This window comes from Mirounga leonina, unplaced genomic scaffold (assembly GCF_011800145.1).
Source record: "Mirounga leonina isolate KUSES-001 unplaced genomic scaffold, KU_Mleo_1.0 Mir_151, whole genome shotgun sequence".
NCBI lineage: Eukaryota > Metazoa > Chordata > Mammalia > Carnivora > Phocidae > Mirounga > Mirounga leonina.
Window position 1 is genome coordinate 74,668,540 of NW_023270377.1, and position 25,451 is coordinate 74,693,990.

General features: G+C 35.7%; 1 protein-coding gene across 2 annotated transcripts in view; it reads right to left on the reverse strand.

The window, feature by feature from the left end:
- Nucleotides 1–25,451, reverse strand: part of GALNT13 (polypeptide N-acetylgalactosaminyltransferase 13) — a 544,197-nt gene that overhangs the window by 36,997 nt on the left and 481,749 nt on the right. For both annotated transcript variants that reach the window (XM_035008009.1, XM_035008010.1), the window contains exons 10-11: nucleotides 16,370–16,509; nucleotides 445–543 (exon numbers count right to left, since the gene is read on the reverse strand). In XM_035008009.1, the coding sequence (XP_034863900.1) occupies nucleotides 445–543; nucleotides 16,370–16,509 (239 nt within the window). The remainder of the gene's footprint in view (nucleotides 1–444; nucleotides 544–16,369; nucleotides 16,510–25,451) is intronic.

A 25,451-nucleotide genomic window follows, 5' to 3' on the forward strand; every position in this document is an offset into this window, starting at 1 on the left:
AGTGTAACAGAGGTGCTTACCATGCATTTTAAAGTTTATTGAACCTCAGAAATTCATAGAAAACATGATGTACATAAACACAAAAGAAATATAGAATCACCATTGGGAAAACATCATGGTTGTTGAGGGATTACTTTATACTAGTCAGTTAAAAGAATAAAATGTAGTGTTCATTTGCTGAAAATGAGATAGGTCTAAAATATTTGGCTATCTTCATTAATTGGGCTCATTGAAAGTGTTGCCCTATTTATTAAATTCTGTAGTGCTTTTTTAAGATACTTGGGGTAACAAAATAGCCAAATTAGTTCTTGATTTGAATGCCCATTAATTCCCTAAGCTAAGACTCAATTGTTATTGGCATGTGAGTCATGGTTTACTGTGATGGTTTCACAGCAATATTTTCCCCCCAAGGATGAAGTTGATTAAGAAAAAAAGAGAGATTACCTGATTTCCTCCCATACCATGACAGTTGAATATACCCACTTTTTCATTTTCCTTGCGGCCCATGTTGTCTAAACATTGGTTGGTTTCAACATTTCTTATCTAAAGGAAACACACAAAAACAGAAGTCAGATAGTGATTTAAGTCAGAAAATCTTCCTGCTGTTACCAAATTGTATATTGATAATGAGAGGATACATGTTTGCAAGGAAATTTCTCCAAGAAGAACACATTGTTTTAAATATTGATTTTTCTTTTTCTATGTCTATTCTTAATTTTGTGTAAACTTCTATCTCCTACTGTAGTAAACTTGAACAGCAATGGCATTGTCATTAGCATCTAATCAAGAGGCACTCCTCATTTATAGCACAGTATCAGAGAAAGAGGAAACATTACAAATTAGTCATTCTTCCCATGATCCTTTTAAAATTAGGACAGTTGCCAAATTACACTCAAAAAACCATAATCTATTCTTGAACTCCTGTGGTACCATATGCAAAGGAATAGAAACAAATTGGTTAAATATTCAAATTTATGTGTTTTTAGATTGCTTTATTATTAGATGTTCCATCCTATGTTGATAAAGTTTAATTATTGTTTATTTCTGTAACTAAAACATATTCATACATCTTTTTCTTCATCCCTAATGCCAAACTTAATGGAAAAGAGTTGACCTTAGCTAAGAAAAGCTATTACAAGACTAAGTGGTGATTTCACATTAAAAATGCCTTAAAAACAAGATTAAATTGCCAACTGCAAACATAGGATTCTTGGTTTACACTCAAGTACTGCATTAGTTCCATAATTAACATAATGTTAATATGTATTTGAGACACATGTAATTACAAAAGCCATTCACTGAGTTTAAAGATGCTAAAATTACTAAATCAAGCACAAATGAATACTAAAAATGGCATTTCTAATAAACGGAATGTTTTTAATTTCTTCCCTTAGTCGAAACCCCAAGTATGTATTTATATTTGTCCACTCTGCTTCTGAAAAGTTCTTATCTCTGACTCTTATTAGAACATGCATATTTTACTGTTCACTCATACATTACTTGCATATATCTGTTTAGTTATCTATGCTTTAAGCACATATTTCTTCATATTGGCAAATGAATAAGATCAAAGACTTCTAAAGAGGATAGATTAGGTTTATATGAATCACTTTTCTGTGTGATGCAGAACCCAAAAGTCAAGTAATGGCTCCTGGCATTGGGAAAAGTGGTGTGATTTGCATTAAGGCCCCAGTCAGCAATTGAGACGAGTAGGGATTGGAATTCATACTTTGCAAGGGTTGGAAAGAGCTAAGCAGTCAAGCCCTGTTCCAATGCCTTGAGATTGAGAGCAGGATTATAGATGCTTTCATAGAGAAATCTGAGCCGCAACCCGTTAGAAAGGACAGAACACACAATGAATATCAAAGAGAGAGGAGGGGTGCCTGAGTGGCTCAGTAGGTTAAGCTTCAGATTCTTGGTTCCAGCTCAGGTCCTGGATGGAGCCCCGTGTCCTACTCAGCAAGGAGCGGGCTTCCCCTCTCCCCTTCCTCTGACCACGCCCCCCCACTTGTGCATTCTTCTCTTTCTCAATTTCTAAAATAAATAAATATTAAAAAAAATAAAGAGAAAAGATACAAGCTTCAAGAAGAAAAATCATGTTCAAGTTCCATACTGGTAAGTTTAGGTTATCTGATGTAGGCTGATTATTCAGGCACTGGAGGATACTGAGCCTATATGCAAAGGTTAAAGATTTTTCGGAACCTATAGCTAGGACAGGATTGAGAAAGGTAATAATTGATATATGATGTAGTATATCAGTCTGTTTATGTTTTACATAATCTAATCAACATATAACATGCAAGTTTATTTTTAAGTCCTTTATATCAGCTTTTCTTGCTAACATTTAATAAAAGGCAAACTTCTTGAAAAATAATAAAATGATGTATTGTTATTTATTATCCTAAAAAAGTATGGAACAGTATAATACTATAATACTTTGGGGAATAAATATCTCACAAAATGATTAATTTACCTTTACATGTAAGCTATGCAATCTGATTCAAAGGACCTCTGCTAGATTCATGGTACTTGAATAGATACTAGTTAATAATTACAGGGGCTACAGTCTGAGTCATTTATAAAATTTTGAATCTTTGGTGGATGAAAGAAGATTCAAAGCCATATTCAGGCCAGTACATTACTCTGACAGAAGCATTTAAAGGGACATATGATAGATTCATATCATCCTACTTTTTGACAAATTAAGCACAGAACTCAAGAATGCTTCCAAAGTATTTTGTCCCCAGTAACAACTTATTATTGATCTATTTTTTATAATGGATATACTTGGTCTGTAACCTCTCTTATGAATGCACTCATTCACTCAACAAATATTACTGAGAGGTGGTATACTTCATGCTAGACACCATTTAAGGTGCTAAGGATACTGAAGTGAACAGAGTAAACCTAGTCCATTCCACCATGGAGCTTATATTTTAGAAGAGAAGAGTGCAATACACAAATGCATTCATAATATGTCAGAAGATCAAGAACTTCTGTGAAGAACTATAAAGCATAGTAATGGTAGAAAAAGTGATGGAAGGAGTACTATCCTATTTTAGATAGTGGATTAAGAAAGGCCATTCAGAGAAAATGATACTTGAAAAGATACCTTGTAAAGTGAGAGAGCGGCCAGATTTCCATGTGTATGGAAGGGCGTTCCAGAGAGGGGGAATAGCCAATGGATGCTCTCTGCAGCTGAGAAAACTGATTGAAGTAACAAGCTAGCAATGTGGCCAGGGTGCAGTGAACAAGGGGCAGAGGAGAGAGGTATCTAAGACTAAATCATGTAGGAAATCATAATTTCTAAGCATGAAGATGACCTATTAATAGCTTACTCTGGCTGCTGTGCAGAGAACAGATAAGAAGGAGGCAGGAATGGAAGCAGAGAAACACTTAAGGGGACTCTTGCAGTCATGCCAGCTAGAGATGGTAGCTGCTGGGAATAGTAGGATAACAATAGAGGTGGATAGGTCAAATGTGGGATTTTTTTTTCCTTAAGATTTATTTATTTATTTATTTATTTATTTATTTATTTATTTATTTATTTAATATATAGAGAGACAGCACAAGTGCTTGTGGGAGGAGAGGCAGAAAGGGAGGGCGGTGCAGAAGGAAAGAATCCCAGGTAGACTTGCATGGAGCCCAGAGCCAGGAACTGGAGCCTGGGGCGGGGGGGTAGGGGGTGGTGGGGGAGTTGGGACCTGATCTCAGGACCCTAAGATCATGACCTGAGCCAAAACCAAGAGTTTGATGCTCAGCCAACTGAGCCACCCAGATGTCCCAAATTTGGGATTTTTTAAGGTAGAACCAAGTAAGACTAGCAATTGAATTGGATATGAGCTATAAGAGGAAAAAAAAGACATCAAGAAGCATTCCAAGGTTTTGCTTGAGCAAATGTACAAATGATGTTTCCATTTACTGGGAACAATATTCTGAGTTCTTGCATGTTGATAAATACATCTGTGGCCTTTATATTTGAAAATCAATTTGGTATATCTGAAGTCCTTGGCTCACAATCTATTTCCTTGAGTATCTTTAAAATGTTATGCTTCCAGCATGAATAGTTGCTTTTGAAAAGTCTGATGATAATCTGGTTTTCTTTATCTTATTCTTTTTTACAAATGTCTATTTGCCTGAATGCCAAACTGATTTTTTTTCTTTTTTATTTAAAAGTTCAATAGATTTACCACAATGAATCTTAATATTGTTCATCTGGATCACTCTTCCAGATGTATAGCGTTCCTTTTCAATATGTAGTTTCAATTTTACTTTCAGGCACATTTTCTTAAATGCTCAGTTGGTTAAGCGACTGCCTTCGGCTCAGGTCATGATCCTGGAGTCCCGGGATCGAGTCCCACATCGGGCTCCCTGCTCAGCAGGGAGTCTGCTTCTCCCTCTGACCCTCCTCCCTCTCCTGCTCTCTGTCTCTCATTCTCTCTCTCTCAAACAAATAAATAAAATCTTTAAAAAAAATTATAAGTATTAATGTTCATTTTGTTTTATTGCTTTGGTTTTTCCCACCAGGAAATCCTATTATTTTGGATCTTGTTGCTTATCTCTCTATATGTCACCTTCTATTAAAAGTGGGATTATTGGGGGTTTTGGAATTACTAATTCGCATGATATTTCAAATTTAGCCTTTGTTTCTAAATGAATTCATTCTTTAATTTCTAAATCTTTACTGCATTTCTGGCCCTTATTTCAGAGGTATTTCTAAATTTGATTTATAGTGTTCTTTTCTACATTTTATCATTCTACAATTTCTTTTAGCTTGCTTTGAAATATTAGGTTACACTTTTCCCGTCTATGAGCATAAAGCTTTGGTGCCCTTGCATTGTTTGTAGAGAGATCATTCTCCTCCTTATTCTCTTTATTCTTACTGTGGCCATCCTCTTCTACTATTGCTGCTGTTCTTATTATTGCATAGTCCAAGTCTCCTGATCTTTTAAGAGAGAGGGTTTGATCAGGAGACCATTTCTTTCTTTTCTTTTTTGGGAATCATCTGGCATCTTTAAACTTATCCTGTTGTCCGGTTCCCAAGTCCCACAGGGTGTGACTTGGCCATCGGGGTTTTAAATTCTTCCCCAGGTATTTCTTTCTTTCTTTTTTAAGATTTCAATTTTTTGAGAGAGTGAGAGCACAGGCAGGGAGACGGGGAGTGGGAGAGGGAGAAGCAGGCTTCCCGCTGAGCAGGGAGCCCGATGCGGAGCTCCATCCCTTGACCTTGGAATCATGACCTGAGCTGAAGGCAGATGCCTAACCAACTGAGCCACCCAGGCGCCCCTCCCCAGGTAATTCTAATGTGCAGCAAATTTAGCAACTAACATTCTGGAGGGAGGTGGGCAGTGTCTTGATGTTAAATGGTGACATTACAATTACAATTACTTTTCCTTTTTAAAGTAACTTCTTTTTCAGTGGTTCCCACTTGGAAAGCTTTTAGAAGCTTTCTTCTGCTTGGCCTCACCCTCATAGATTATGATACAAATGGTCTGGAGTAGGACCAGGAGACAGCTTAAAGCACTGCAAATGATTTGAGTGTATATTCAGGGTTGAAACCTCCTGTATCAAGAGAACAGATGGAGTATTTGCTAGCTGGAGGCTTAGCTGTTTTGTGAATCAGTCTGAATATTCTGGATACTGGTGGAAAGAGAAGGAGGTTTTCATAGTAAAGCTGATTCCTTCAGTACCCAGTGGGGACGATGAAGAGCAAAGGTTTCCAGCTGTCCCTAAAGGGGAAGGTTTACACAGACCACTTCTAACTTTACAAGTCTAGCTCTCCTATTCCTGCACTTTTCTGAAGAGTTGAAAAGAAATTGTCTTCTATTCTTTAAGATCTCTGGGTTCTGTTCATTGCTCCTATTTTCATCTGGACTTTCCATTTCCTTTGTCCTTATTGTCTCTCCTCAGCTGGGCTTTACTCCTTGAAGTTTCTCCTAAGAAGGAACTTCAGCTAGTGAGTTAAATAATTCACAGGACTCAGGGTGCTCAGGCCTTTCAGACATTAGAAAGGGTACTTTTCACTGACTTACAAATTGGATTGTATGAAAACACTTCTCTCAGTATCAGCTACTATTCTCGAATTGGCCTGAAGCAATTTCTCATGAGTATCTGTTGGCAATTTGGGTATTATCTGGGTCTCATTTCCATCAGCCATCGCATCACTTTCCTTTGCTTTCCTTCCATGGAGTAGCACATGGTCATGAAATTGACAGCTCATATTTTGGGATTTGTGAGAATACCTGCCACCTAATTGTGTGGTCAGTGTTTTCCATCAATTTTTGGTTTTGCTATCCTGGATCTTTTTTTGTTGTTGTTTTAACTATGTCACTGCTGCCACTATTTTTTTGGATTTCCAAGATGGACTGATTTGGGGGACTTCATGAAAAGAATCTTATGCTATTTTGGATATGTTCTAACTATTCCACAAAGTGGTGTGATAATTTCTGGACATGTAATATTCTGTCCCTTAGGATATAGCAGGGGCTAAGAAGATAAAAAATAGAAACTCAAGTCAAATTTGGTGATGTTGGCTAGAATTGGGATCTGGACTAAAAACAAATAGGAGTCAGTGGCTTAGTACAGCTGTAAGAATGAGATGGGGTGACTACCACTACCACCACCACCAATAATAATAATTAGCAATCGTAATTGTATGTGCTCTGTGCTGTTCCAAGCACTCATGTGTAAAAGGTAATTTAATATTTACAACCAACCTATTACCCCCGTTTCATAAATGAAAACATAAAGACAAAATGAATTTAAATAATTTGCCCAAATAAGGAATTGAAAGTTATTTCTTCTGTCTTGTTGTTGGTGTATAGGAATGCAACTGATTTCTGTGCATTGATTTTATATCCTGCCACTTTACTGAATTCCTGTATGAGTTCTAGCAGTTTTGGGGTGGAGACTTTTGGGTTTTCCACATAAAGTATCATATCATCTGCAAAGTGAGAGTTTCACTTCTTCTTTGCCAATTCGGATGCCTTTTATTTCTTTTTGTTGTCTGATGGTTGAGGCTAGGACTTCTAGTACTATGTTGAACAGCAGTGGTGATAGTGGACATCCAACAACAAGACAGAAGAAAGAGAAATTAAGGAGTTGATCCCATTTACAATTGCACCCCAAACCTTAAGAATACCTAGGAATAAATCTAACCAAAGAGGCAAAGGATCTGTACTCAGAAAACTATAGAATACTCATGACAGAAATTGAGGAAGACACAAAGAAATGGAAAAATGTTCCATGCTCATCGATTGGAAGAACAAATATTGTGAAAATGTCTATGCTACCTAGAGCAATCTACACATTTAATGCAATCCCTTTCAAAATATCATCAACTTTTTTCAAAGAAATGGAACAAATAATCCTAAAATTTGTATGTAACCAGAAAAAAACCCGAATAGCCAGAGGAATGTTGAAAAAGAAAAGCAAAGCTGGCGGCATCACAATTCCGGACTTCCAGCTCTATTACAAAGCTGTCGTCATCAAGACAGTATGGTACTGGCACAAAAACAGACACATAGATCAATGGAACAGAATAGAGAGCCCAGAAAGGGACCCTCAACTCTATGGTCAACTAATCTTCGACAGCTCAAGAAAGAATGTCCAATGGAAAAAAGTCTCTTCAACAAATGGTGTTGGGAAAATTGGACAGCCGCATGCAGAAGAATGAAACTGGACCATTTCCTTACACCACACCCAAAAATAGACTCAAAATGGATGAAAGACCTCAATGTGAGACAGGAATCCATCAAAATCCTTGAGGAGAACACAGGCAGCAACCTCTTCAACCTCAGCTGCAACAACTTCTTCCTAGGAACATCACCAAAGGCAAGGGAAGCAAGGGCAAAAATGAACTTTTGGGATTTCATCGAGATGAAAAGCTCTTGCACAGCAAAGGAATCAGTCAACAAAACCAAAAGACAAGTGACAGAATGGGAGAAGATATTTGCAAATGACATATCAGATAAAGGGCTAGTATCCAAAATCTATAAAGAACTTATCAAACCCAATACCCAAAGAACAAATAATCCAATCAAGAAATGGGCAGAAGACATGAACAGACATTTCTGCAAAGAACACATCCAGATGGCCAACAGACACATGAAAAAGTGCTCAACATCACTCGGCATCAGGGAAATCCAAATCAAAACCTCAATGAGATACCATCTCACACCAGTCAGAATGGCTAAAATTAACAAGTCCGGAAATGACAGATGTTGGTGAGGATGTGGAGAAAGGGGAACCCTCCTACACTGTTGGTGGGAATGCAAGCTGGTGCAGCCACTCTGGAAAACAGTATGGAGGTTCTTCAAAAAGTTGAAAACAGAGCTACCCTATGATCCAGCAATTGCACTACTGGATATTTACCCCAAAGATACAAATGTAGGGATCCGAAGGGGTACGTGCACCCCGATGTTTATAGCAGCAATGTCCACAATAGCCAAACTATGGAAAGAGCCCAGATGTCCATCAACAGATGAATGGATAAAGAAGATGTGGTATATATATACAATGGAATATTACGTAGCCAACAAAAAATGAAATCTTGCCATTTGCAATGATGTGGATAGAACTAGAGGGTATTATGCTAAGCAAAATAAGTCAATCAGAGAAAGACAAGTATCATATGATCTCACTGATAGGAGGAATTTGAGAAACAAGACAGAGGATCATAGGGGAAGGGAGGGAAAAATGAAACAAGACGAAACCAGAGAGGGAGACAAACCATAAGAGACTCTTAATCTCAGGAAACAAACTGAGGGTTGCTGGAGTGGAGGGAGGTGGGAGGGATGGGGTGGCTGGGTGATGGACATTGGGGAGCATATGTGCTATGGTGAGTGCTGTGAATTGTGTAAGACTGATGAATCACAGATCTGTACCCCTGAAACAAATAATACATTATATATTATTTAAAAAAATAAAGTGCATCTTGAGAAAGTAAAAAAAAAAAAAAAAAGAAAGTTATTATAATCCTGACATCCAGATAGGCAGGCAGTATTTGTCAGAAAAGAGGTGTGGAAGGAGCAAGGAATGGCTGGGTTGTAGCTAACCAGAGTAAAAGTTACAATTGGTCATTCAGACAATGGTGAAGACACATGGAACAAGAAACATGAAAGCAGGCTAGGATCAGACCTAGGGGACCAGGTCAAGAAGACTAGATGCTAAGTGCCACACTGTTGGGCTGAGGTCATGTAAATAATTTCTGGCTATGGCCAGGATGACATTAGGCACAAATAGGATGGGACACAGAATATCAGGAACAGGAGTATCAATAGCCAACTAAAAAAAAATAAATAAATAAAAGAGACACTTCATCTGGATAGAGACAATATCAAAGGTTTATGTCACTAGACCTATAATACTCAGATTTAAAAAATCCATGCACAGTTAGAAAGCAGGTGAGTGTACATCAGGTTATTCTCAAGTCAGTGAACCCAACACTATGGGAATCTGCTATATTCTCTTTAAAATATAAAATAGTCAGGGCGCCTGGGTGGCTCAGATGGTTAAGCATCTGCCTTCGGCTCAGGTCGTGATCCCAGGGTCCTGGGATCGAGCCCCGCATCAGGCTCCCTGCTCAGCAAGGAGCCTGCTTCTCCCTCTCCCTCTGCCTCTCTCCCTGCTCCTGCACACACACTCTCTCTCTCTCTCTGTATCTCTGTGTCTCAAATGAATAAATGAAAGCTTTAAAAAAAAATAGTCACTAATGTGTACTGACAATCCACATCAAGCAATTCTTATTGCAAATTATAAGATGTTGGCATACAGAAAGTTTTAATCTATGCACCTTATCTTTTGAGATGGAAAGGATGATCTGATTTAGGATGATCTTGTGTGATTTTTAAATCAGAACCTTTCCAAGAATACCCTGGCACGTCATAGAATGTTTGTTAAAAAAAAATGAATCTTATCTGACAACACCAATTACTTGGTCATGCCATTAATTCTGAGAAAAATCTAGGCAAACAAACACTGATGACCTTCATTCATTAGAAATTCCTTACAGATTCTATTTTATGACCTATATCCACATAAGTAGAGTACACTGGTAGTTCTCAGATCTGGAAAATTCTTTTGAATCATTCTTTATGTTATGGTATAGCTTTGAATATGCGGCATAGGGCCAGCATAGTTTTAACTTTGTTATCTGCTTTGAGATTCCTTTGTTTACACATAATCTTTTATTGCTTGAAAACAATTTTTAATGACATAAAGAGTATTTTTCCCACTTATGTTTTTGTGTTTGAAATCAGCAAGACTTTTTCTAAATGTTTCTACTCAGCAGCATAGCTGGTAATGTTCTTACCACTTACATAGTTTGTTCATTAGCTTTTGCTCCCTCTGCTGGATTGTAACAGCAAGACACAATAACTCTCAATTTTAAAAAAGAGGTATATGCTCCCACTCACTCTCATACCTTTGCATTTCAAAACCAGTATGTAAAATCCATTCTAAGGATAATAATCTAAACTTAAACTAGCTTTTATTTTGCTTTACTTACTCCAACACATGCTTATCCTTCAATTGCACATTATGTTACTCATTATTATTTTACATATGTCAACCTTGTTTGGTTTCTCTTTACTTGAAAAGAAGAAAATAGGCACATTTGCAGTGAATTCCAGTTTAATGTTAATGTTTCCATATTATAATTGCTCTAGTGAATATGCATTTAAGTATATTTTCTCTTTACCAAATTGTGCATAAATCAGAAGGATGAGTGCAAAATCTATATATTTAACAAATCCAAGCTGACTGCTTATGTAGACCTGGGTTTAAAATGCCCTGTTTGGGCCCCAGGGTGGCTCAGTTGGTTAAGCATCTGACTCTTGATTTCTGCTCGGGTTTTGATCTAGGGATGTGAGATTGAGCCCTGCGTAGGGTTCTGTGCTGGGCATGGAGTCTGCTTAGAATTCTCTCCCTCCCTCTGAGCACCCCCTCAGGCACCTCAAACAAACAAACAAACAAACAAACAAACAAATAAATAAATAATAAAAAACCAGAATGCCCTGATTAATGACTACAAGATTTAAAAATTCTGATTACATGATATACTAACCCCTGTCCAACACATAAACAAAGTAAAGAACATAGAAAATTATTTATTTTGGTGGATAACAAAAACAAGAATACTGGGAGAACTCAGTAAATGCCCAACGGGCATATAGTTTGTTATCATTGTTTGTGTCAATATCTACCTGAGTAATAAAATTAGAATTAGTTCTAGTCTAAGTATCAGCAATGTGAAGTAAAAAATATTTTTTCAGGTGATAAACTCACTCACTTTGTTCACAGGTAGGCTACACAGTCCAACAGTCTTTAAAGTTAAGATCTGATGAAGATTAACATCTTTTTTTTTTTTTTTTCTGTACATAGGCCTGTTCAGTTGTCCTAGGTTGAAAATTAGCTACTGGGTCACAAAGAGTTTGTGAAATAGAATTGTGGGCAAAGAGAATGCTCCCATTAGTGTAAGTCATCTAAAACGAGGCTTCCTCACTGGTTATCCTAGTGAAAGGTCAGGAAGACTGTGAATCTATAAATAGATCTGATTACCAAGCAAGGGTAAATCTCTAAGCGTTTTAGCATTTGCATTTGGCAGTCACAGATTGTACCCTTAATCCCTGCGGCCAAACAGCTTCAAGTGCCTATTTTTAGTTACATAAATTTGCTTTTTAACAACATTTATGGGATACAGTACTAATAATATGTACCAGAACCTTAACTAGCTATTATGGTTAAAGGACACAAAAGGAAAAAGGAGTTCTGAGGTTGAGTAGGCAATCCTAAATGCAGAGACTAATGCCTAAACATCTTCTAAGCCAGATGTAAATTGTAAGCAAATGTAAATTGTAAGCCCCAAGAGTTAAGTCACTTGGTTACACAAATCCACTTCTCCCTGTTGCCCTACATAGCTCACAATACATTTTTTTTTTTTTCTCAAAATGCTGGCTTGTCATAGGCCCCCAAATTTGAAGCATTATGACTTTAGAATCCCGCTTTTCAATCTTATCATACTTGAATTTGCCTTTATATTTACAAGATCAAAACCTGACATGTTAAATCTATATAAGCTAAAGGTCTAGTTAAAGAATTTAATGCTGCAAAGAACTTGACTTCCTTATTCCATTATGATATGCTTACTGAGCCTAAAAGCACATGCTTCATTAAGCTACTTAAAGGTTTTAGTTCAAAGCAATTGCACAGCTTTTAACTTCGCATTGGAAATTGCATGTAATTCATGGGCTGGTTAAAGAATATTTCAATTACCTGAATAAAATTCAAACATAACAAAGTAAGATACTGATATCAATAATTTTCCTAATGATTATATAGTGCTGATACAGGATAATGAGAAACTGAATATCATATCTGCATATTCCAATACAGCCAAGAAAGTTATAAAAAGAGAAATTGACAGAGAAAAATTTATATTCACCAATACACAGGAATATTAAATAATAGGCTTTGAACAACATTGAAACTTAAGGAAGTTGTAAATCGTTAAATCCTACCAATTTCATTTTAAATTAAGTGATGAGTACATATGAAAAATATATGTATCACAAAGAAATAATTTGTTGTCTTGATAAGTAGGTTGGACACCTAATACCACTTTGAGGCTCTAAGTGTCTGAAAAAAAAAAAACCCTCATATATAAGGAAAGATAGCTTTTTACTTTCTTCTAAAAATGGTTAATGGCAGGCAGTAAGAAAGAAAAAGCTTTAAGTAAAAGTCTGTTGTCCATTAACAGTTCATCCCAAACTCATTATCAAAATGCCCATCTTAAATTATGTATACATGACTTTGCAAAATCAAATCAGGAAGTAGTGCTTGGTAAGCTTGTCCTTCTGTTTCCATGGAAACAGATGCTGGATTGCATCTCTTAAGGGCTGGTTTTAAAGTGGAAAACTACAGCACAATAATATCCCATGAAGTTTAAAACTTAACTCATCTCACAGATTTTTTTTAATTTATTAGGATTTTTGAAGAAGCAGTTTATAGCATGACTATATACTTCATGTGGGGCATCTTTTATTTCTCTGAATTTTTTTTTAAAGATTTATTTATTTATTTGAGAGAGAGCACGGGGGGTGGGTGCGGGGAGGAGTGGAGGAAGAGGGAGAGAGAATCTCAAGCAGTCTCCCCGCTGAGTGCGGAGCCCAACCCAGGGCTTGATCCCACGACCCCAAGATCGTAACCTGGGCCAAAATCAAGAGTTGGATGCTTAACTGATTGAGCCACTCAGATGACCCTAATTGTCTGAATTTCTTAACTATTTGTTTCTTTTTTGCCATCTCTCCTGCCCCCATTTCAGTAGAATGGCTTAAGAGGAAAGGGCTTCGCTTATTTGACTTTGCATCCTTAGCATGTAACATATAGGTTCCAGCTTCACCTCTTATGTGACAAAAGCATTTTGAATAAACTATAATAATACAACCTATTTTGTCTTTCTAGCTTAAAGAAAAAGTGAGCATTAGTGTCAGACTTAGATCTATTTGAATCCTGACTTTAATAGCGAGCTCAATGACCCGTAGGTGAATCATATAAACTTTCTACATGTCAGTTTCCATTTTAAATTGGGATCATGGAGTTGAGATTTTTAAATAATATAATTGTTATAAAGCATCTAGCATAATGTTTGACTTAATAAGAAATCAGTAAATGGTAGCTATAATAATTATAATAACTATTTCTACGGGTGCTGCTACTCCTTCTTGCCAGGCATTGTGCTAAATGCTCTAGATCTTCCATCACTATATCCCTTTATGATTATCTTCACACTGCCAACAGGGACAAGAGAGGAGACCTAGAGCCACTCAAGTCTTAGGCTATGAGGTCAGGATTTAAACCTTCCTCTGCTTGCCTCCAAGGCCTGGTATTTTTTTAATACTAACAAGCTGTCTCTTCTTGGATATGTTTCAAAAACCCAGAAAGGTAGTCTCTTTCTTTCAAACTATTTCTATACATTAAAATATGGCCACCTGATCTATCACAGAAGGCAGCTAATTAAAAATCAGTAGGTTGTACAAAGGAATTTGCCCACACTGTATTTTTACTTTTTCGGGAAGTCAGTTAATTAGGTTTCCTTGATGTAGTGCAGGAAACCACAAAATTGGATTTTTAACACAGAAGTAAACATCTAGGTTCTGTTTCAGAGTTCTTCTCAGGAGTGACTCCGGAGGCCCCAGAAAATTTCTAAAAAGTCCACCTTACTCATATCTGTTTCATTATAGGCCCCGGTTATACCTCCTTTTAGAAAAAGTAATCAATGTTCACTCATCAGCTGGGTCCCCTGACTGCAGCAGGAGCAACATTCTATGACAAGAAAAGAAACATGCCCTTCTTCTTAGGGTACAAGTCGGGTTCACAACTGTTCAAACACTTTTCAGTAAAGAAATGAAAGTATTAGATATTGGGGATCTCAGAAGCACTAGATCATAATAACTAGCATGTAAAGAGTGTTCTAGTTTAAAAAGGACTCATATAATGTATGTATCGAATATAAATCCCTGTAACATTAGTGCTTAAATAGAAATGTCACATTATTTGAAAACAATGGCAACAACCCTCCCCCTTAATAAAAGCAAACAGACAAACAAACAAACAAAAATAAAACCCTGAGGCACAGGACTATTAAGTAACTAGAGTCAAACTTAGAAAGTTGTACAGGGGCGCCTGGGTGGCTCAGTCAATTAAGCAGCCAACTCCGATTTCGGCTCAGGTCATAATCTCAGGGTCTTGAGATCGAGCCCCATGCTGGGCTTTGGGATCAGCGGGGAGTCTGCTTCTTTCTCCCACTGTCCCTTTCCTTCTGCCCCTCCCCCATGCTATTTCTCTCCAAAATAAATAAATAAATCTTAAAAAAAAAAAAAGAAAGTCATACATTCACTGTTACTACACGCAAATCTTTGCACTACATTATTCAGATTAAGGTTGAATATATGTAAACTGAAAGATTCTATAAAGAGATATTACATGGCTAATAAGGAAGAGGGGATTTGACAACTAGAGCAGGGACGTGGACACAGAAAAACAGCCTTTAAAAAACACTTTTGTGGGGTCCACTCGGTCTCAGTATTTTTTGCTTCAATTATTTTCTAGTTAATCATAAATTATGTTTATGGATTAAAGTGACAGAGTGGATAAGTTATAGAGCGTTATTTTTGGCAAATGAACCGAAAAAGTGCTACATTGTACTCTACACATTTTCAGATATTCTACTATTATGACCTAAGAAAATGGCAGTTTCAACCTAAGGACAAACTTAATCAGTAAATATTTTCCAAGTGCATTGTATCATTTCTGTCAAAATGCTTTAATTACAACCAATATTAAATTAGTTTTGATTCCCAAAACTGATCCTTATTAAGTGGGAAATTACCAATTCGGGACATACAATTCATAAAGGAATGGCTCTTATTTTGAGCAACTGAATATATATTATGAATATGTTTATATAGTCATAATGAAGCCACCTATGTATTTTTACAGATAGTAGATATTTTGGGAAACACATTAAGGAGGGCACATGATATGATGAGCACTGGGTATTATATAATAAGACTGATGAATCACTGACCTCTACCTCTGAAACCAGTAATACATTTTATGTTAATCAACTGAATTTAAATTTAAAAAATTTTAAAAATAGATATTTTGGAAAACAATGGTAGAGGATCAATGGTTTTCAATGGGCCTACAAAGTCAACACTGTTTTAACACTAAGCTATTCCTTGCAGTTTTCACTCTCACTTCTCATGAAGTACAAGGAGTCTCTCAGAGGCTACAGGGTGTGTGATATTACAGTAGACTGAATACCAAAACAGACTCTAGTTAACTTCTATTAGGCCAGACAGTAATGCAATTCACAAAAATATAATTGATGCTAATCTTGCTATTTGATTTTCTTTGGAAAATATATTTATTTTTAAACATGCATTACTTATATTAACATGTAATGGATAACATTGTTTTTAATGAATTAATAAATGGGTTTTACAGTTCTCAGGTTTAGTTTCAATACATTAAATATTAATAGTTTTAACCCACCTAAACCAAAGCTCTTGGGGTTCACAGTAAATTTTAAGAGTGTAAAGTCCATATGACCAAAAAGTTTCTGAACTGTTGGTAAAGAAACAAGAAAATACTATTTAGTCTTAAACTATCCCCTTACTTTTGCAAATCTCAGTGATAAAGACCTTTATGGTCCTTGAGACCATAAATGACTTGAGAAGTTATTTAAAATAGATCTATTTAAAAACCTGAAAGCATTTTATTCATAACATAAAAAATATTGAGCTCTTTAGAAATTGCTCCATTTGCAAAATATATTTATAACTTAACCAAAATAAATAATGCATACCTCACCAAGTGAGTAATAACGTCTTGGGATCTGGGAGTCCGGATAGATGTTTTCAAGGTACCAAGAAAAGGGCTTACACTTCAGATTTTCTCTTAGTGTTTTTCTGACTGACACATCTCCATAATCCACTTTGACAACACCTGGAATTTTTCAGAGAAACACACAAATCAGTTTGTGCTATTTTTGATTTAGTACGGTTTCGCTCTGTTTACTTTGCTGTCAGCTTTTTTCCCCCTCTATTCTAATTCCATCAAATTCAATTGCATATGCAGCTGCTATTACACTGATTTTCTTACTAGCAACAATTAGTACATGAAATAGATATAAAAAACAGCTTTTCCTTTGGCTATGGCTTTTCAAATGCAAGTATTTATCACCAAGTACTTATACTTCTTAGATGGAATAATTAATCAAATAAGTGTAAATTGGTATTAATTTAGCATCTCATAATGAAAGCTTAACTGAGCTGTGTGATAATGTGGCTGTTTCTCTTTAATAAACATTCTAATCCTCAGATTTTCCTAGGGTCTTTTATTCACCATTGTAGATTTCATGATAAATTTATATAAATATGATCCTCACAATGAACACTTAGGTGTTCTAACTTTCTCTCTTCTTCTTGAACTTTTATTCTATCTAGGTTTACCACAAACCTGATTTTTTCTTTATTTTTTTCCTGTATTATTTTATGAGTTAATATGAGCCACCTCAAATTCTTGGATAAGCAAGTTAGTAAATAAGTAAGCTAAATAAGGAAATGGCTTATACTCACATGTGTACATTAAAATTACTTAATTTCAATTCATATAATAGGAGAATATATGAAGTTAAAAGGAATATTTCCATTGATGATCATAAAATGATGCTGGCTAGTTGAGAATTAAACAACAATGCTACTAATTTTTATATAAAAATACCATGGTGATGTGATTTGCTCACTACTATCAATGTTAAAAATGATTTGCCTGAAATGACTAAATAACTGTGAGAAGATTGCCTTTCTTAGATTATTTTTGACAAGTCTGTGTTTAACATGTTTCTTTAAGATGAGTAAGCAACCAGACTTGGGCACAGGAAAAAAAAAAAATGGCCCAGTATTTAGTATATTCTATCCCAGCCAAACAGTAAAACCTAACAATCATTCTATAAAACAATGAATAATTGTTTAGACAATGCAGATGTCTGTAACTAATGCCATTATTTGAGTCAATGTATTGAAAAGTGGCAACACTCTTGAAGCTCTCATCACCTCTTAGTTTCCCCATTTCCTCACTGTTCCTTAAAAATTCTTCTTAGTTTTTGTTTTTCCAAAATTAAATGCTTTAGTGTTGTTAGAAAGCATCCTGATGATGCTTAAGCAGCCAAACCATTTCCTTCTAAAAGACCATATTGATTTTTCTAGCTGGTGTTTGAACAGAAAACAAAAAGGTCTTTGGACTTTTTAAGCACATAAATATTTGCTTTCAAAATAATCGTATTCAGAACTTGCAATCTGGAGTGCAACCTTCAAAAGAAGAAGCTGGAAAATATTTACAAAATAGATCACTACAAGAATTTCTCTTTGTGTTAAGTGCTATATCAATTGCAGTGATCTAATAAATAGTCTTGAAAATCATATAAAGAGATTACATTGGACCCAGAAAAAAAAAGGGGCACTGTAGCTTCAGAGGACTTAATTCGACAATCAGTTTTACTGTTTCATTTTTGAGGTGGGCAAATGTAATTGAGATAGCTTATTTATATATCAGGATCTTTCCTTTTTCATCATTAAAATGTATTAGTCCTGGCTCCAGAATTATTTCCTAGGAGGCTTTTATGAGCAGTTTTCTGATTGGAAAGGAGTTTAAAGATTCATTTGCATATATTTTACATTAGATAAGAGAAAATATTAATTGCCCACATCAGATTTGGCAAAGATTTGGTTGGTATAAAATGACAGACACTATTGAGAAAAGCTAAAACCTGTTTACCCTATCACCCCTAAGCTGCCCCTTGGCATTGCCACTACAACATGAGTTTTGTCTTAGTCCTAGATAATTACTTTAATTACTGTTAGAAAAGCATAAAAATACTGTGGACTTATCTTGATATTTTGGTGAGGATGTTTTTTCCCTCTATAGCTATATTTTCCAACATAGAAGTGAGATACTATGAGGGTTAGTATCCAAAATACATAAAGAAGTTATAAAACTCAACACTCAAAAATTAAGGCAGAAGACATGAACAGATATTTCTCCAAAGAAGATATACAGATGGCCAACAGACACATGAAAAGGTGCTCATTGTCACTTATCATCAGGGAAATGCAAATCAAAACTACAATGAGATATTACATCACACCTGTCAGAATGGTGGATATTAAAAACACAAGAAACAAGTGTTGGTAAGGATGTGGAGAAAAAGGAACCCTCTCGAACAGTTGGTCCAATTTAAGAAACAAGAATTTAAGAAACAAATGAGCAAAGAAAAGAGAGAGAAACCAAGAAACAGACTCTTAACTACAGAGAACACACTGATGGTTTTTATTTAAATTCTAGTTAGTTTACATATAGTGTACTATTGGTTTCAGAAGTAGAATCTAGTGATGCATCACTTACATATAACCATCAGTGTGTTCTCTATAGTTAAAGAGTCTGTTTCTTTTTTTTTCCTTTGCTCATTTGTTTTGTTTCTTAAATGCCACATAAGAGTGAAATCATATGGTATTTGTCTTTCACTGACTGACTTATTTTGCTTAGCATTATACTCCCTAGCTCCATCCAAGTCATTGCAATTGGCAAGATTTCATTTTTTTAATGGCTGAATAATATTCCATTGTATATGCATACCACTTCTTCTTTATCCATTTATCAGTTGATGGGCATTTGGGCTCTTTCCATAATTTAGCTATTGTTGATAATGCTGCTGTAAACATCAGGATGCATGTGTCCCTTCGAATCAGTATCTTTGTATCCTTTGGGTAAATCCCTAGTAGTCTTGTCTTAAAGACCAGAAGACCTGGTATGAGACCCTCTGGTTCTTTTTCCCATTACTACAGGGACTGAGGAGGCCTTGTACCACAGCTGGTATGGCTTCAAGATGTTCAAGATGGTGAAGCCTTTGTTAGCCTGTGTCATGGAAAGACCATGAAGTAGAGCCCGAATTATTCATTTCCATGGCTTGAAATACACTCTCGCTTGTTTTCCAAACTGTTATCTACAACCCAAACCTCTCCAAAATAGCTCATCCAATTGTTTACCCAACAATTTTACTGGGATCTTAAATAGGCATCTCAAATTTAACATGTCCAAAACTGTCCTCTTGATTTTCCAACTTCATCCTTCTCCGAGGTTCTCCATTTCAGCAACTACCACAAAAATCCACCCATTTTCTCAGGGCAACAATATAAGAGTAATTATCTTTCTCTCACACTCACATATTCAGCTCATTAGCAATTCCTATTTGTTCGATACATCCTCAGTCCCTCTAACATCCCCTTTGCCATCCTGGTTACATAATCTCTCATCTCTTGACTAAACTAATATTGTAATAGACTTCTAACTAGTTCCCCTGACATCTTACATTTCTCCATCTATCCTTTATTGGCTATTGCCTGTTCCCTGGACAATATATTTGAAATACAAAGAAAGTCATGTCACTATCCTGCTCCAAAGCTTCTAATGAATTTTTCATTGTGCTAGGAATAATTGACAATATCTTAACCATTGTCTAAGATCCTTCATGAAATGATTCTTGATTATCTCTATGACCTAATCATCTATAATCACTTCATTGTGGCCACACTGGCTTTTTTGTTTTTTTCTTTGCCTTTTTTCTTAATGATTTATTTATTTATTTTAGAGAGAGAGAGAGCATGCATGCATGCGTGGAGGGAAGGGCAGAGGGAGAGAATCTTCAACCAGACTCCCCGCTGAGCATGGAGTCCAAAGCAGGGCTCATTCTCACGACCCGTGAGATCATGACCTGAGCCAAAACCAAGAGTCAGACGCTTAACTGACTGAGCCACCCAGGCACCCCTTTTTCTTTAGTTTTCTTCAAACATGCCAAGTTCATTCCCAATTCATGTCTTTGTACTTGTCCTTTTTCCTGTCTAGAATGGTATTAACCAGGAACTTCCGTGAGTTGTCCTTTACTACATTCAAGTAACACCCAAGACAATCAAAGCGTTCCATTTTTCCATCCTACACATAACCCATCATAATGATTGGCTCAGGAATGAGCCTATGAACCAGCTAGCTTAATAAAAATATATATTCTGAGAACTTCCTAGGACTATTAGGAAGTTGAAGCTCTATTTCCTCTCTAGTTGCTAGCTGTAAAGATGACTTAAACCTGGAGCTTTGGAGGCTACCATATAGAGAATGCCTAAGACAATGACACCAATACAGGACTGAGGTAAACAGATGGGAAGAGAAAGTGAAGAAAAGACAAAAATACAGAGCAGAGGCCAAGACAAGATTAAGTCAGCAGATATTTATTGTGTTCCAACTATATACAAGGCACATTTTCTAGGCACTTGGGATATATCAGTGAACAAAACAAATTAAATATATCTTCCTCAGGGCACCTGGGTGGCTCAGTCATTAACTGTCTGCATTCGGCTCAGGTCATGATCCCAGGGTCCTGGGATCGAGTGCCACATCAGGCGCCCTGCTCGGCGGGAAACCTGCTTCTCCCTCTTCCGCTCCCCCTGCTTGTGTTCCCTCTCTCGCTGTGTCTCTCTCTGTCAAACAAATAAAATCTTAAAAAAAAATCTTCCTCTATGGAGTTTACATCCTAGAGGAGGGAGACATGTACAGTAATACATCAGAAGGTGATACATGCTATGACAAAAATAGACTGGGGTGAGGGAGGAATGTTGCAACAGAATGAATCTTAATGTGTTATTATTTTTTTTCAAAGGCAACTTATAAAAGTTGCAAGTTTTTAAGGTAAGTCTTTCAGTAGGACTTGCACAAACCCTGAGAAAACTCTGACAATTAAATAAAGCTTCAGAATAAGTTAAAAAGAGTATTTTAATTAACTCCCAGTTTGCAGGTGTGATTAGTAAGTAAATGATAACACATACAGGTTTGTTATATTTTATTTAATAACCTGTCCTCTAGTCATCATTTAAAAATCTACTTCAAGGTAGTATTAAATTTATATATGTAGAATAATCATGTATTAAATTTTTAAATAGACGATAGATTGAAGATCATAATAATCTCAGTTAAGTTCTTCCTTAGTAGATAGCTAAGAGGCCTGTGGTTCTGGTTCCCCATAATCAAGGTCCTGATGACAGCATAGCCTGATATAGACCAACAAAAGCTTAGAGTTTTCTGTATAAAAATACATAATGCAGCATAGCTTAATGCAGAGAAAAGGGGAAATGATTTCCTTTAATCAGGAATGCTTAAGTAGATCAATGGTATATCTAATTGTCAAAATACATATATTGAAACAACTAGGTCTGTATTAGAACATAGAAGAATGTTACTAAAAATATAAATAATTTTTATTATATTGACATTATAATAAAATAAACTATATATGAAGCCAAAAACACTGAGAAAAATAAAAACAGCACATTCCCTTTGCTACTAAAAAAAAAAAGAGAGGAAAAAACTTTTAAAAATTCTCCTATTTTAAGGCACCTGGGTGGTTCAGTTGGTTAAGCGTCTGACTCCTGATTTTGGCTCAAGTCATGATCTCATGGTTCCTTGAATTGAGCCCCACCTCAGGGCTCCTCACTCATCAGAGAGTCTGCTTGAAGATTCTCTCCCTCTACCCCTCCCCCCACTCGTGTGCATGCATGCTCTCTCTCTCTCTCTAAAATAAATAAATAAATCTTTAAAAAGAATCTATTTTTTCCTTAAGCACAATTAAAACTATGCAGCTAATCAATGTTTTTATATACAATGATATATTAATAATATACTTGTATATTATAGTGGACCATTATACATAGTTTCAGCTCAGAATCTTTTAATATATTTTCAAAATTCCCTATTAAGAGAAAATCACCTTCTTTATTTTGTTATTTACTTTGAAAATTTATCATCAGGAGCTTTATGGATATGGATCTGCATTTTCTTTCTCCTCAAGAGAAGTAATAATAAAAAATCATTTTAAAGCCACCTAGAGATTGTTGTAGTCTAGAATATCTAAAAACTATATTGTGTCAGAGGTTTAGCAGATTACTTCATATATTTTTCTGATTTTAAACTATTCTTTTAAATCACCATTTTAATTTTTTTCCATTCTTGAAATGCACACAAATTACCCATACTCATAACCACTCATTAGGAGTTACTGGACAGAATTACATTAACAGGCTGATGGCACATGCCAGCTAATAACATACAGTGATTATCTGTTGAATTTATCATTTCCTATTATTACTGCAATTTTATTTTAATGGAATAAAAATGAGATAATGAATGGTACAAAGATCATAGCTTCTACTGAGAGGTATATTACATAGAAGCTGCAAGTATTAGACAACTTGTCAATATATTTAAGTCTGCCTGATCCCATAGTCAAAAGTTTGGGCAGATCTTGAGGCTGAAGTTTCTAGGTAATTGCCTCAAACTTCAGTTCAATTTGGCAATAAAAGTCTCATATTCAACTGCTTGATCCCGGATCAATGAGAATACAGGAAATAAGAAAAGTGAATCTTTGCAATGGCCTTTAAAAATAAAGGTCAATTTAGTATCAGTTAAAGCAAATGGAGTATAAAATCTGTAACTGCTAGGAAAAAAATTCCAAGTAAGGATGTTAAGGCAATGTTTACCATCTTTTAGAAGCTAGAATAGCCAGAATATGTAGTCATCTGCTCTATAACTCATATATTCTATGGAAAATCCAAAGGAGATTTTGAAACAATAAAAGTACTACTGCTGTACTTGTATGCATTTTTTTTATCCCCAGGAGTAAGGAAAAATTTGCATACAATTTGTATATTGGTCTTCTAAAAACTTCTTATAATTATTTGAAAAATATGTATTCATTGCTGAATTCTAAAACATTAACAACTATGAAAAGTAAAATAAAAATCACTTGTAATATGACTATATTTACCTTATGGTAATGATTTTTCTAGACTTCTATTTATGGATAACTATAAGATACTTTTCCCCTAAGACAGTATGTCATGAACACTTTTCAAGTTCTCTAAATTCTTCTGTAACTTTGTTTTTAATGCCTCTGTGTTGTTCTATTTTACAAATTGGTAATAACTTATTTAACCAATGTCCTATATTTGGACATTCAAGTTGTTACTAATTTTGGACTTTAAAATCAATGAACATCTTTGTATATTTTTTATTATGCCCTTGATTGTTTCATTAAGATAATTTTTAGAAGCAATATATTTTCATAAATTATATGCTGATTTCAAGACTTTAAAAAATATATATATTACTAGCCTGCTTTTCAGAAAATTGTTCAAATTCATACACTGTCTTATGGTGTAAGAAGCTAATTTCCCTTCCAGAACACTGACTATTTTAATTTATCCTTTAGTTTACCACTTTTTATTATGTGGAGATAAATGTTATCCCATTACTATTTAAAACTGATTACTAGTGACTTTCAGGGAAGATGGCAAAGTACAAGGATGCTAAGCTCATCTTATCACAAGAATACAACTAGGTAACAGCCACATTCCTGTAAATAACCTGGAAAGCAACCTGAAGAATGGCAGAACAGACTCTCCACAGCTAAATGTAGAGAAGAGGCCACATCAAAGAGGGTAGGAAGGTCAGAGAGGCAGTCGGGAGCTAAATGGACCCTCAGGACTGCACAGAGGCGAGAGGGAAGACATGGGGACAGAGAGGGGAAAGAAACAGACCCTCACCCTGGGCACTCCGGGCATGGGCAACTCACAAAGGGAAGCCGAAGCCCCATAACATTTGGCTTTGAAAACCAGAGGGGCCTAATTTCACAAGTTCTTATAATCAGCAGGGCTTAACACCTGCAACTTTAGAAAAAATCAGCAGGCTGAGATACAGCATAGAAGCAACAGGTTGAAAAATGCCTGGTGTAAACAGGAGGGAGATTTATTTACTAATCTCAAAGCCTGTGTTGGAGGGGCAGGGATCCTTGGGAGACTACTCCAAGAACAAAAGAGCTGGCAGATGCCATGTCCCTCCTGTGAACCCCAGCCTAGATACACAGACACCTGCAGGCCCCTCCGGGGTGCAGTCCCAGCATTCTCCTGCAGGCACGCCCTCTCCAGCCAGGCTTCCTGCTATGATCCCTGTGAACTTCTTAAATGGGGTTTTAATTTAAATGTGGTGTATTGGGATGGGATTCCCAACTGAGCCACCCAGATGCCCCCCAATTTTTTTAATTAATAAATTTATAAATAATAAATAAATATACTGTTCAATTTTTTTCATTAGCTAGTTTCTATCTTAAGATTTTAATTAAACCAAGAAAATGGTATGAAACACAAACACATATTTGTTGATGTGTTTATGTTCAGTCCCTAGAACATGACCTGACACCAATGGACATTCTTTAGATATTAGTTTCACGACTGTCTGGTACATACTCTCTTTTTCCTCCGGGGCTTTCCATCTCATTCTCTCTTTGTCTCACATATACGTGTTTATAAGAAATTACTATATAATTTGCTTTCATGACTTAGAATTACTACTTTATACTTATTAAAAGTTATATATATTTTTTCCTCTTCTGTCCTGAACCTACTATATATATACTATATACATATATATATGGGGGGAGAAAGTAAGTTTATGCAAAATTTGTTTCCAAAATGCTAGTTGGTCTCATTAACGATTATTAGTATTTATTAAAGTGCATCTTCCTAGTCTATATTTAGTCAGCATTCTTGTCTGCAAAGCCAACAAGGAAATCTAATTATGTTTTTGAATTATGAGTTATGAAGGAAAAAAACTAACACAACCCAGAAAAACTAACGTGAATTGGCAATCCCATCTTATTAACTCAAACAATGTCTGAGATTATATTATCGAACATGTTAACTCAAAAGAAATATTAAGTACACATAGTCAATTCTTGATTATCTAGTCTAACAACGTAAACATAGGGTGCATAATTTTTCTCAAAAGGA